The sequence below is a fragment of the Mustelus asterias genome, unplaced genomic scaffold (genome assembly GCF_964213995.1).
Source record: "Mustelus asterias unplaced genomic scaffold, sMusAst1.hap1.1 HAP1_SCAFFOLD_2588, whole genome shotgun sequence".
NCBI lineage: Eukaryota > Metazoa > Chordata > Chondrichthyes > Carcharhiniformes > Triakidae > Mustelus > Mustelus asterias.
Window position 1 is genome coordinate 1 of NW_027592533.1, and position 13,186 is coordinate 13,186.

Genomic DNA, 13,186 nt, shown 5'->3' on the forward strand with positions numbered 1-13,186 from the left:
CTCGACCCCCCCTCTCTCTCTCGACCCCCGTCCCTCTCTCTCTCTCTCGACCCCCCCCCCTCTCTCTCTCGACCCCCCCCCCCTCTCTCTCTCGACCCCCCCCCTCTCTCTCTCGACCCCCCCCCTCTCTCTCTCGACCCCCCCCCTCTCTCTCTCGACCCCCCCCCTCTCTCTCTCGACCCCCCCCCCTCTCTCTCTCGACCCCCCCCCCTCTCTCTCTCGACCCCCCCCCCTCTCTCTCTCGACCCCCCCCCTCTCTCTCTCTCGACCCCCCCCCCTCTCTCTCTCGACCCCCCCCCCCTCTCTCTCTCGACCCCCCCCCCTCTCTCTCTCTCGACCCCCCCCCCCTCTCTCTCGACCCCCCCCCCCTCTCTCTCTCGACCCCCCCCCCTCTCTCTCTCTCGACCCCCCCCCCCTCTCTCTCTCTCGACCCCCCCCCCCTCTCTCTCTCTCGACCCCCCCCCCTCTCTCTCTCTCGACCCCCCCCCCTCTCTCTCTCTCGACCACCCCCCCCTCTCTCTCTCGACCCCCCCCCCTCTCTCTCTCTCGACCCCCCCCCCCCTCTCTCGACCCCCCCCCCCTCTCTCTCTCTCTCGACCCCCCCCCCTCTCTCTCTCTCGACCCCCCCCCCCTCTCTCTCTCTCGACCCCCCCCCCCCCTCTCTCTCTCTCGACCCCCCCCCCCCTCTCTCTCTCTCGACCCCCCCCCCTCTCTCTCTCTCTCGACCCCCCCCCCTCTCTCTCTCTCGACCCCCCCCCCCTCTCTCTCTCTCGACCCCCCCCCTCTCTCTCTCTCGAACCCCCCCCCTCTCTCTCTCTCGACCCCCCCCCCCTCTCTCTCTCTCGACCCCCCCCCCCCCTCTCTCTCTCTCGACCCCCCCCCCCCCTCTCTCTCTCTCGACCCCCCCCCCCCTCTCTCTCTCTCGCGACCCCCCCCCCCTCTCTCTCTCTCGACCCCCCCCCCTCTCTCTCTCTCGACCCCCCCTCTCTCTCTCTCTCGACCCCCCCCCCCCCCGCCGTCTCCCCCTCTCTGTCTCTCCCTCTCGGTCTCGCCCCCACCCCCTCTCTCCCTCACCCTCTCTCTCACCCTCTCTCTCTCACCCTCTGTCTCTCAGGTTAATTGCGGCCATTCGCGCTCCGCCGCTCACAAACACCAGCGAGCCCGCGCGGCCCAGCGCCATCTTCCCCGCTTCACTTCCGGGGTTACAACCTCTGACCCTCTGTGTTCTGGAGCTTCAGGTCCCCCGGGTGTTTCCGGTATCTGGTGTCCCCGCTCTTGGTGTCCGGGTTGCTGGGGAAGATGGCGGTGTTGCTGCGGGCGCTCGGAGTCCGCGGCCTGCGGCAGGTACCGACCCGGGGGGAGTGTGTCCGCGGGAGGATATTCGGCCCGTCCATTCCGTGCTGGACAGTTTCTGGCTGGGATTTCTCTCAGTGAGCGGGGGATTATTCGCGGTGTTTATTTAACATCACAAAATCAAACTGTGGGACCTTTCTATGCAGTGACCAATTGCCCCACCTCCTCTTGACCTTTTGACCTTGGAGGCGGGGCCTTGATGTTTTGGTCAGTCTGGAGGAGGCTGGGCCTCGGCCGGAATTGTCCGGAATTCCCACCTCATTCTGTGTCCGTGGCTCCGAGTCCTGACATCCATTAGAATAAGAGAGCAGCTGCTTCCCAGTGCAAAGTGACAGCTCAGGCTCTCTGATCCCAATTTCACCATGTTTGTTGATACAAGTTAAGTGGTTTCAGTCGTTTGTAGTTTTTGAGACTTTGAAGGGCTGGGATGGTTGATTAGCTTGTACCTTTTTTCAACAGGAGAAACCTTTTTAAGGAATAACCTTTTTCCAAGGTTTTTTTAAGACATCCTACTTAATTCGTTCGAGAAAATGTTAGTTGGTCAATGGGGATAGGAATAATATAATTTGGCATGGGGGTGGATGGAAGGACAGTTGGACATGGAGGTTTATAGTGTATGGGTGGAGGGGTATGAGGTAGCATGAATGGGGCTGGAGACTGAAGACAGGGTGAGGGATGGAGGGCCTTTATTTTAGCTAAGACAAGGTCCCATAAAGCCAGGGTGGGTCTACCTCCATACCCCGCAGCTCCTGTGGCTGCCTCCAAACTTCTTCCTGGGTCCACTTATTCTTTTACAGGATGTAAGCATTGCTGGCAAGATGAGCATTTGTTGCCTTTCCATATAATTCACCATCCTCTGACAGAGCATCCAACCCAGGTCTACCCTGCCCCATCCCTGTACCCCATGCATTTACCCACTAATTCCTCTAACCTACACATCTTGGGACACTAAGGGTCAATTTAGCATGGCCAGTCCACGTAAACTGCACATCTTTGAACTGTGAGAGGAAACCAGAGCACCTGGAGGAAACCCACGCAGACACGGGGAGAACGAGCAAACTCCACACAGTCACCCAAAGCTAGAATCAAACCTGGGTCCCTGGTGCTGAAGGCAGCAGTGCCAACCACTGTGCTGTCCTAATTGCCCTTGAACTGAGTGGTTCAATAGACTTTCAGAGGGCAGTTGAAAGTCAAGCACATTGCTGTCGCTCTGGAGTGACATGGAGGCCAGACCAGGTAAGGACGGCAGATTTCTTTCCCTAAAGGACTTAGTGAACCAGATGGGTTTTTACGACAATTGACGATGGTTTCAAGGTCACCGGTACTGAGACTAGCTTTTAATTCCAGATTCATTAATTGAATTCAAATTCCACCGGCTGCTGTGGTGGGATTCGAACCAGGGTTCCCAGAGCATTACCCTGGTTCTCTGGATGATTCAGATCCAGTGACATTATCACAATGCCACCATCTGGCTTGACTCTAGCCTGCACCTCCTCCCGCCTCCCTCCCACCCCCCCCCCCCCCCCTCCCGCCCCGCAATGAAGATTCCTTTGTTGCGAGTGTTTATCTCGAGGTGGGTGGGTGTTAAGCCAGTAATTTTCCTGACTTCCCCGACCCAGCTTGAGAATGGAAATCCTGGCCTATGTTTCTCATTTCAGCAATATAGACTATATTCTAACATTCAGGAAATATTTGATTATTTTGGATTCTCAGGTGTTAATGGAGCGATCGGAGCTTCAAGCAGTGACTCTTGCCACCAAAGCAACAGAGCCACGGAAGAAGAAGAAAGTCAAGGGTAAGGGATATTAATATTATTCCTAACCAGGGTCTGTTGCTTCATACTGGATACCGAAGCGAATCTAACTTCCTGGAATAAATAAACAGCTAAAATATTTCCCTTCCCCCTCACAGTTAGCTGACAACATTGCATTCACTGACCTCCATTTAGATTCTGCCATGATCACTCAGCTCCTGACCTCATTACAGCCTTGGCTCAAACATGGACAAAAGAGCTGAACTCCAGAGGTGAGGTGAGAGTGACAGCCCTTGACATCAAGGCAGCATTCAACCGAGTGTGGCATCAAGGAGCCCGAGCGAAACTGGAGTCAATGGGAATCAGGGGGAAAACTCTCCTCTGGTTAGTCACACCCGGCAGAAAGGAAGATGGTTGTGGTGTGGAGGTCAGTCATCTCAGCTCCAGGACATCTCTGCAGGAGTCCCTCAGGGGAGTGTCCTGGGCCCAACAATCTTCAGCTGCTTCATCAATGACCTTCCCTCTGTCACAAGGTCAGAAGTGGGGATGTTCGCCGATGATTGCACAATGTTCAGCACCATTCGCAACTCCTCAGATACTGAAGCAGCCCATGTTCAAATGCAGCAAGATCTGGACAATATCCAGACTTGGGGTGACAAGTGACAAATAACATTCGCGCCACAAATGCCAGGCAATGACCATCTTCAATGAGAGAGAATCTAACCATCGCTTTTTGATATTCAATGGCATTAATATCGCTGAATCCCCCATATCAACAACCTGGGGGTTACCATTGACCAGAAACTCAACTGGACTCACCATATAAGTATTGTGGCTATACTTGCAGATCAGAGGCTGGGAATCCTGTGGCAAGTAATTCACCTCCTGACTCCCCAAAGCCTGTCCACCATCTACAAGGCACAAGTCAGGAGTGTGATGGAATACTCCCCACTCGCCTGGATGGGTGCAGCTCCAACAACACTCAAGAAGCTCAACACCATCCAGGACAAAGCAGCCCTCTTGAATGGTACCCCTTCCACAAACATCCACTCCCTCCATCACCGACACACAGTGACAGCAGTGTGTACTGTCTACAACATGCACTGCAGAAACTCACCAAGGTTCCTTAGGCAGCAACTTCCAAACCCACAATCTCTACCATCATGAAGGACAAAGGCAGCAGATACCTGGGAACACCACCACCTGGAGGTTCTCCTCCAAGCCACTCACCGTCCTGACTTGGAAATATATCACTGTTCCTTCTCTGTCACTGGGTCAAAATCCTGGAAGTCCCTCCCTAACAGCACTGTGGATGTACCTACACCTCAGAGATTGCAGTGGCTCAAGGCAGCAGCTCACCACCATCTCCTCAAGGGCAATTAGGGATAGACAATAAATGCTCTCCTAGCCAGTGACACCTACATCCCATGAAAGAAGTGTGTGTCTTTGTGTGTCCGTCTGTATTGTGTATGTATGTGTGTTTGTGAAGCATGGGGTGAGTGTGTGTGAGTACGTGGGTGTCTGTGTGTACCATAGAACCATAGAAAATTACAGCTCAGAAACAGGCCTTTTGGCCCTTCTTGTCTGTGCTGAACCATTTTATGCCTAGTCCCACTGACCTGCACTTGGACCATATCCCTCCACACCCCTCTCATCCATGAACCCGTCCAAGTTTTTCTTAAATGTTAAAAGTGACCCCGCATTTACCACTTTATCCGGTAGCTCATTCCACACTCCCACCACTCTCTGCGTGTAGAAGCCCCCCCTAATATTCCCTTTAAACTTTTCTCCTTTCACCCTTAACCCATGCCCTCTGGTTTTTTTCTCCCCTAGCCTCAGCGGAAAAAGCCTGCTTGCATTCACTCTATCTATACCCATCAAAATCTTATACACCTCTATCAAATCTCCCCTCAATCTTCTACGCTCCAGGGAATAAAGTCCCAACCTATTCAATCTCTCTCTGTAACTCAGCTTCTCAAGTCCCGGCAACATCCTTGTGAACCTTCTCTGCACTCTTTCAATCTTATTTACATCCTTCCTGTAACTAGGTGACCAAAACTGTACACAATAGTGTAGTTTGCATGTGTTTGAGTGTATATTTGTGTGTATATGAGTGCGTGTATGTATACATGTGCGTGTGTGAATGCCTGTGGGTCTGTGTGTCCGTCTGTGTTTTTGTGTGTGCCTCTCTGTGTGTCTGCCTGTCTGTGGATGTGCGTGTCTGTCTGATTTGATTTATTGTCACAAACAGTGAAAAGTATTGTTTCTTGAGCGCTATACAGACAGAGCATACCATTCATAGAGAAGGAAACAAGAGAGTGCAGAATGTAGTGTTAGTCATAGCTAGGGTGTAGAGAAAGATCAACTTAATGCGAGGTAGGTCCATTCAAAAGTCTGATGGCAACAGGGAAGAAGCTGTTCTTGAGTCGGTTGGTGCGTGACCTCAGAGTTTTGTATCTTTTTCCCGACAGAAGAAGGTGGAAGAGAGAATGTCCGGGGTGCGTGGGGTCCTTAATTATGCTGGTTGCTTTGCCGAGGCAGCGGGAAGTGTAGACAGAGCGTGTTTGTGTGTCTGTGACAGTCTCACACACTGTCTGTGTAGACAGTGGGTCCCTCTGTCTGTGAGTGCGTGTCTCTGTGTATGTTTGTGTCTGTGCATGTGTGTGTTTGTGTGTGTGTGTGTGTCAGGTACTAGGGAACATAGGTTTAAGGTGCGTGGGGAAATGTTTAGAGGAGATGTGTGAGGCAAGTTTCTTACACAGAAGGTGATGCGTCTGTAACACGCTGCCCGGGGAGGTGATGGGAGCAGGTACGATAGCGGCATTTAAGGGGCATGAATAGGATGGGAATGGAAGGATTCAGATTCCGTAAGTGCATATGGTTTTAGTTTAAGCAGAATCATGGTTGGTGCAGGCTTGGAGGGCCTAAGGGCCTGTTCCTGTGCTGTACGTTTCTTTATTCTGTGTGTGTCTGTGCACGTGAGTGTGTGCGCGCGCCTGTGTGTGCGCGCGCCTGTGTGTGCACGCGCCTGTGTGTGCGCGCGCCTGTGTGTGCGCGCGCCTGTGTGTGCGCGCGCCTGTGTGTGCGCGCGCCTGTGTGTGCGCGCGCCTGTGTGTGCGCGCGCCTGTGTGTGCGCGCGCCTGTGTGTGCGCGCGCCTGTGTGTGCGCGCGCCTGTGTGTGCGCGCGCCTGTGTGTGCGCGCGCCTGTGTGTGCGCGCGCCTGTGTGTGCGCGCGCCTGTGTGTGCGCGCGCCTGTGTGTGCGCGCGCCTGTGTGTGCGCGCGCCTGTGTGTGCGCGCGCCTGTGTGTGCGCGCGCCTGTGTGTGCGCGCGCCTGTGTGTGCGCGCGCCTGTGTGTGCGCGCGCCTGTGTGTGCGCGCGCCTGTGTGTGCGCGCGCCTGTGTGTGCGCGCGCCTGTGTGTGCGCGCGCCTGTGTGTGCGCGCGCCTGTGTGTGCGCGCGCCTGTGTGTGCACGCGCCTGTGTGCGCGCGCCTGTGTGTGCGCGCGCCTGTGTGTGTGCGCGCGCCTGTGTGCGCGCGCGCCTGTGTGTGCGCGCGCGCCTGTGCGTGCGCGCGCGCCTGTGCGTGCGCGCGCGCCTGTGCGTGAGTAGCTCTGTGAAATGGGACTGTTCCCCCGCTATTGGCCCAGGGTTTATGGGTTATGATGTGGCTTGCAGCTCCTATTTGTACTTTAACAATGAAATGCGTTTGGTTTGAGAAATGGAGAACATTTTGTTAGGTGTTTGTGGGATGTCGCTGGCTGGCCAGCATTTATTGCCTATCCCTAATTGCCCCTTGAGAAGGTGGTGGTGAGCTGCCTTCTGGAACAGCTGCAGCCCGTGTGTAGGTTCACACACACTGCTGTTAGGGAGGGAGTTCCAGGATTGTGACCTTGTTTAATTCTTATTCAATCTTTCTTCAGTTTGGTGCATGTGAGTGGCTCACACGACCATGTCAGAGGGCATTTCAGAGTTAGCCACATTGCTGTGGGTCTGGAGTTACATGTGGAGTGACATTGAGCGGGTATGCACAGTGTGGGTGATTAGCGATCAGCATTAGTCCAGGCCTCTGGCCTGTGCAGCAACATTGCCAATACACTGCTGTTGGACATCGCGCTGTCTCAGTGACTCCTGCGCAGTGTGACCAGATGACTGGAATCAAGGAGTGTTCACTGCGATGGTCCAGGTCCCGCCCTCCCTTCCCCCCCCCGCCCTCCCTTTCCCCCCCCGCCCCCCCCCCCCCCCCATGGGTTATTCAGAGTTTGAGTTCCAGTTTCTTCTTTGGGATTTACTGGAGGAATGGATCTAGCTCTTGCTCCGTGATTCCACATGGGAATTCTCCACTCTTTGTCATTTTACACTGCCCGAAGAGTTAAGAAGACAGAATTGTCCCAGTTTATGCTTTGCCGAGATAGCAAAGCTATGGTGGCTGCAGTAGATTGAGTGGGTTTGCTTAGCAGTGAAATGTCAGTGGTGTGTGCTCACCTTGTCCTTTGCTGTGTCTGTCACAGGCGCTGAGATCCTGAACAGAGATTCTCCAACTGCAGAGATAACCAGCACACAACGAGCAAACCTCTTATCCAAGAAAACACTGCTGCTTTTTCCTACCAAAGCTCTTGGCCCAATCCCATTCTTGGGAGAGACACTCAGCTCCACACAAAACACTCTAGAAGATGGTGAGCCATCAGTGGCAGCCAGTCACGCAGGTGTCAGCAGAGACCCTGTGGCCAAGATACCAGTTAGTGCTGAGGAAGAGGCCGACTCCAGCTCGGACTCCAGCTCGGACTCAGATGAAGAAAGTGTGACTGAAGATGATGGACAGTCTCCAACTGAATCGCCAAAGTGTGTTCCTGTCCGTTCCAGCACAGACAGAGCTGCTGAGCGTGATCCTGTCCGTTCCAGCACAGACAGAGCTGCTGAGCGTGATCCTGTCCGTTCCAGCACAGACAGAGCTGCTGAGCGTGATCCTGTCCGTTCCAGCACAGACAGAGCTGCTGAGCGGATAAGTGATAGGAGCAAGAAGCCAGGAGGAGAGTCGCAGGAGCTCTCTGCAGAAATCAAAGTGCCCGTCTCCAAGGACTCGACTTGCACGGGTTGGAGTAGTGGAGAGGAGAGAGGACCACAAACTGGCCACACACAGTCGATAACACAGAGGAAGCAAGTGTTGTCAAGCAGTCAAACCTGTGCTGGAGTCAAAGCCACAGTCACAGAATCCAGAGCAGGTTCTGTCCCGATAACCAAATCCATAACTCCAGAACCCACAGCAAGTAGCCCCCCGAGAGAATGGGTGCTGCCAGCACAGAGTGAGACGCCAGAACGACAGCACCAGACAGCTAAGGAGGGAACTCCAGAAGCTACTCCCCCACCACTGGCAGAGACACCACTGGGTACTCAGCTCCTTCCATCGCCTGAATGTGCTTTATTTATTGCAGTCGGGGAAGACTGAGGGCAGCACCCAGAACCGAGCATTCTCACTATGGAGAGATTAAGAAAGCACTTCACACAAGCTTTGAAAATACTGGGAGGAAAAGCACTGGCTTCTCCAACCCACAGCCTGCACTGTGGTCCGCAGAGCCCCTCTGTGTGGGCCCCAGAGTAATTGTTGAAAATGCTGTTGAGACGGCTCAGTATGTTCACAGAATCTATACAGTGCCAAAGGAGACCATTCAGCCCATTGAGTCTGCACTGGCTCTCTGAAAGCTCATTCTACCTAGCCCCGCTCACCTGTCTTATCACCGTAACCCTGAACATTCTTTCTTTTCAGATAACAATTCATCTTCCTTTCTAATATCTCAGTTGAACCTTCCTCCAGCATCCTCTGAGGAGGTTTGTTTCCTCTGGGTGAAAACCATTCTCCTCCCAGCACCTTTCCTCCTTTTGCCCATTATTTTGAATTTGTGGCCTCCTAAGATTTTGAGCACGGAGTGGGAACAGTTTCTCATTTTCTACCCTGTCCAGTCTCCTCAGGATCTTCAATACCTCATATCAAATCTCCTTTCAGACTTCTTTTCTCCAAGGAAAACAATTTATCTCCAGTCTATCCTCGTAGCTACAGTTCATTATCCCTGGAATTCCTGTGAATCTCCTCTGTAATCTCTCCAATGTCTTCACCATCTTCTTCAAGTACCCAGAACTGGACATAGTCTCCTCATGAGGCCTAACTAATGTCTTATACAAGTTCAACATGACCCCCTACCTCTTATATTTCATGCCCCTATTAATAAAGCCTAAGGTACTATATGCTATATTAATTGCTCTCTCAGTATGCCCTAACTACTTCAGTTAATTATGTACGTATACACCGAGGTCCCTCTGTCCTGCACCTTCTTTAGAGTTTCTCCATTAGTTTTATATTGTCTCTCCATATGCTTCCTGCCAAAATGAATCACCTCACACTTCCCTGCATTGAACAGTATCTGCCAGCTGTCTGCCCAATCCATCAACATATCTATCTGTCTGCCCAATCACGGTGTCTGAACAAAGAAAATTACAGCACACGAACAGGCCCTTCGGCCCTCCAAGCCTGCACCGACCATGCTGCCCCATGACTTAACTAAAACCCCCTACCCTTCCGGGGACCATATCCCTCTATTCATATCCTATTCATGTATTTGTCAAGATGCCCCTTAAAAGTCTCTACCGTATCCGCTTCCACTACCTCCCCCGGCAACGAGTTCCAGGCACCCACTACTCTCTGTGTAAAAAATCTGCCTTGTACATCTTAAACCTTGCCCCTCGCACCTTAAACCTGTGCCCCCTAGTAATTGACTCTTCCACCCTGGGAAAAAGCTTCTGACTATCCACTCTGTCCATGCCTCTCATAATCTTGTAGACTTCTATCAGGTTGCCCCTCAACCTCCGTCACTCCAGTGAGAACAAACCAAGTTTCTCCAACCTCTCCTCATAGCTAATGCCCTCCATACCTGGCAACATCCTGGTATATCTTTTCTGAACCCTCTCCAAAGCCTCCACATCCTTCTGGAAGTGTGGCGACCAGAATTGAACACTATATTGCAAGTGCGGTCTAACTAAAGTTCTCTAAAGGTGCAACATGACTTGCCAATTTTTAAACTCAATGCTCCGGCTGATGAAAGCAAGCACGCCGTATGCCTTCTTGACTACCTTCTCCACCTGCATTGCCACTTTCAGTGACCTGTGTACCTGTCCACCCAGATCCCTCTGCCTATCAATACTCTTAAGGGTTCTGCCATTTACTATATATTTCCTATCTGTATTAGACCTTCCAAAATGCATTACCTCACATTTGTCCGGATTAAACTCCATCTGCCATCTCTTCGCCCAAGTCTCCAACTGATCTATATCCTGCTGTATCCTCTGATGGTCCTCATCGCTATCTGCAAATCCACCAACCTTTGTGTCATCCGCAAACTTACTAATCAAACCAATTACATTTTCCTCCAAATCATTTATATATATTACAAACAGCAAAGGTCCCAGCACTGATCTCTGAGGAACACCACTTGTCACAGCCCTCCATTCAGAAACGCACTCTTCCACTGCTATCCTCTGTCTTCTTTGACCGAGCCAGTTCTGTATCCACCTTGCCAGCTCACCTGTGATCCCATGCGACTTCACCTTCTGCACCAGTCTGCCATGAGGGACCTTGTCAAAGGCTTTACTGAAGTCCATGTAGACAACATCCACTGCCCTACCCTCATCGATCATCTTCGTCAACTCCTCAAAAAACTCGATCAAGATAGTGAGACACGACCTCCCCTTCACAAAACCATGTTGCCTCTCACTAATACGTCCACTTATTTCCAAGTGGGAGTAAATGCTGTCTCGAAGAATCCTCTCCAATAATTTCCCTACCACTGATGTCAGGCTCACCGGCCTGTAATTACCTGGATTATTCTTTGGAGATATCTGCAGGCAACAGCTCCTCCAATCACAGCCTATTGTTCTCCCATGTTTGCTGCTGATAGGCTCACTATTGAGTGCTGGAGTGAAACAAGGTTTGATTGGAGGAGCAGTGGACACTGTGCGTGTGGTATGGGGAGAGTGAGAGTTGCGCGAGGCCTCCCCCCGCCACACTTTCCAGCCACTTTCACCTGGCAACCCAGCCCAGCTGCGACCACGCACCCCACTGGCTCTCCCTGCGTCTCCACCCCCCCCCCGGCTCTCCCTGTGTACGCTGCCCCACCCTCTACCCCCTCCCCCACAGCTCTCCGTGTCCTGCCCCCCCCCCACTCCCCGGCTCTCCCTGTGTACGCTGCCCCACCCTCTACCCCCTCCCCCACAGCTCTCCGTGTCCTGCCCCCCCCCCCACTCCCCGGCTCTCCCTGTGTGCGCTGCCCCACCCTCTACCCCCTCCCCCACAGCTCTCCCTGTGTCCTGCCCCCCCCTCCCCCCGCCACAGCTCTCCCTGCGATTTCCCCTCCCCCTCCCGCGGCTCTCCCTGTGTCCTGCTGCACCCCCCCCCCCCCCCCGCCCCCGGCTCTCCCCTGTAAGGTTTGAGGAAGGTATGAGGAGATTTGCATAGGTTAAACAGATGCTGGAAACCAGATTAATCTCGCTTCCTAATGAACTAAATACAGCTGCTTTCATATTGTACAGAGCTTGTTTATCCTGTTTCAGACTTGATGTAGAATTTAAATTTAAACAATCATTTTAGTTAAATGCTAAATGCAAACTAGAGTGGAATCACTCCCCAGTCTCCCAGCTGCTTGCTTGGGAAAGTTACACTCTGCTCATAACGCTATTCAGTTGCGGAAGGTGTCGCGCGGTGTACTTCCAGCCACATTTCCAGCTGGACTCATGCATCATTCCTGAGCGGAATTGTGGTGACTCGGGCCCAGTTATGAGATGAAACATGGGATCCAGAAGACTGGATCGCCCGGGAGGCGGGGGTCACCGAGGAGGCGGGGGTCGCCCGAGGAGGCGGGGATTCTCAGTATCGGTAAATGTTTTTTTTGTGTTTTGTGCAGAGCCAATGGGAATGCCTGTCGAGGAGCCTGTCGAGGAGGTGTTGGACACTTCCACCTACAAGAACACCCAGCACCATGATTACACCCCACTAACCTTTGTAGATCTGGACGTGGAGATGGCAAAGTACCGGTTACCTCAGCCCTCTTCAGGAAGGCTATCTCCTCGACACTGAGTCCTCACAGCCTGTGGTCAGCTGGCCCCTCAAGTAGACAATAATATAGACGGAACATGAGGTAGAGATAAACATAAATAAAAGTCTTCTGTTCAAATGTCTGCTTAATATCGATAACCCTTCCTCTTGGTTTGCTGCTTTGTAACACATTGCTGACTGAGTCTAAATGGCTGTCACTGGAAAATGGGGAAATTCTTCCTCCCCTTCCCTCAGCGAGAGGGAATGTGCGGAATCGCCCTCACAAGGACACAGCTCTCAGCACTTGGGTTGATTTCTGGAGCTAGAATAGGTTAATATTGCAATGACAGTGTTGGTAATAGGCACACGATTGAGTGGTGGGACTGAGTCAGCACAGTCCTGTTCTTGCAGCCTCACCATCAGGCCTGAAGTGTTTTTTTGCTGAATAGAACTGAAGCTAAAAGCAAAATACTGCAAATGCTGGTGTTAAAGATCAGATCAGAAACTCCGAGGTATTTTATGAAGTTAGCCTGGACCCTAACTTTTACATTTGATTTTGGCATTGGGGTGAGCACAAGGTGTTTCACTACAAATATGATTCAAGTGACCCACTAGGAAGCTTTTATCAAAATGAACTTTATTTAAGAACACAATTAGAATATAATAAAAAGAATTAGCATAGCTTTTACCAATTAAAATACTTAAACATAACAAAAGTATAATTCTTAACAGCTAGCTATCTCTGTTGTTCCAATTTAGCAGTATCCCCCACTGACATTGGTTTATGGCATCACGGCAGCACAGTGGTTAGCACTGTTGCCTCACAGCGCCAGGGATCCGGGTTCATTTCCGGCCTCAGGACACTGTGTGGAGTCTGCACATTGTCCCTGTTTCTGTGTGGGTTTCCTCCCATCGTCCAAAGATGTGCACATTAGATGGATTAGCCATGCTAAATGTGCGGGGTTACAGGCATAGGGCGGGACTCTGGACCTGGGTTAAGATTCT

At 52.2% G+C, this 13,186-nt stretch overlaps 1 protein-coding gene across 1 annotated transcript; it reads left to right on the plus strand.

Moving 5' to 3' along the window:
• Positions 1-1,227: 1,227 nt before the first annotated feature.
• On the plus strand, positions 1,228-12,324 carry ndufv3 (NADH:ubiquinone oxidoreductase subunit V3). The gene is made up of 4 exons (XM_078207677.1): positions 1,228-1,344; positions 3,067-3,148; positions 7,614-8,489; positions 12,051-12,324. Exons 1-4 carry the CDS (start codon positions 1,300-1,302, stop codon positions 12,221-12,223), a joined length of 1,176 nt encoding a protein of 391 aa, XP_078063803.1. The 5' UTR covers positions 1,228-1,299; the 3' UTR covers positions 12,224-12,324.
• The last annotated feature ends 862 nt before the right edge of the window (positions 12,325-13,186 follow it).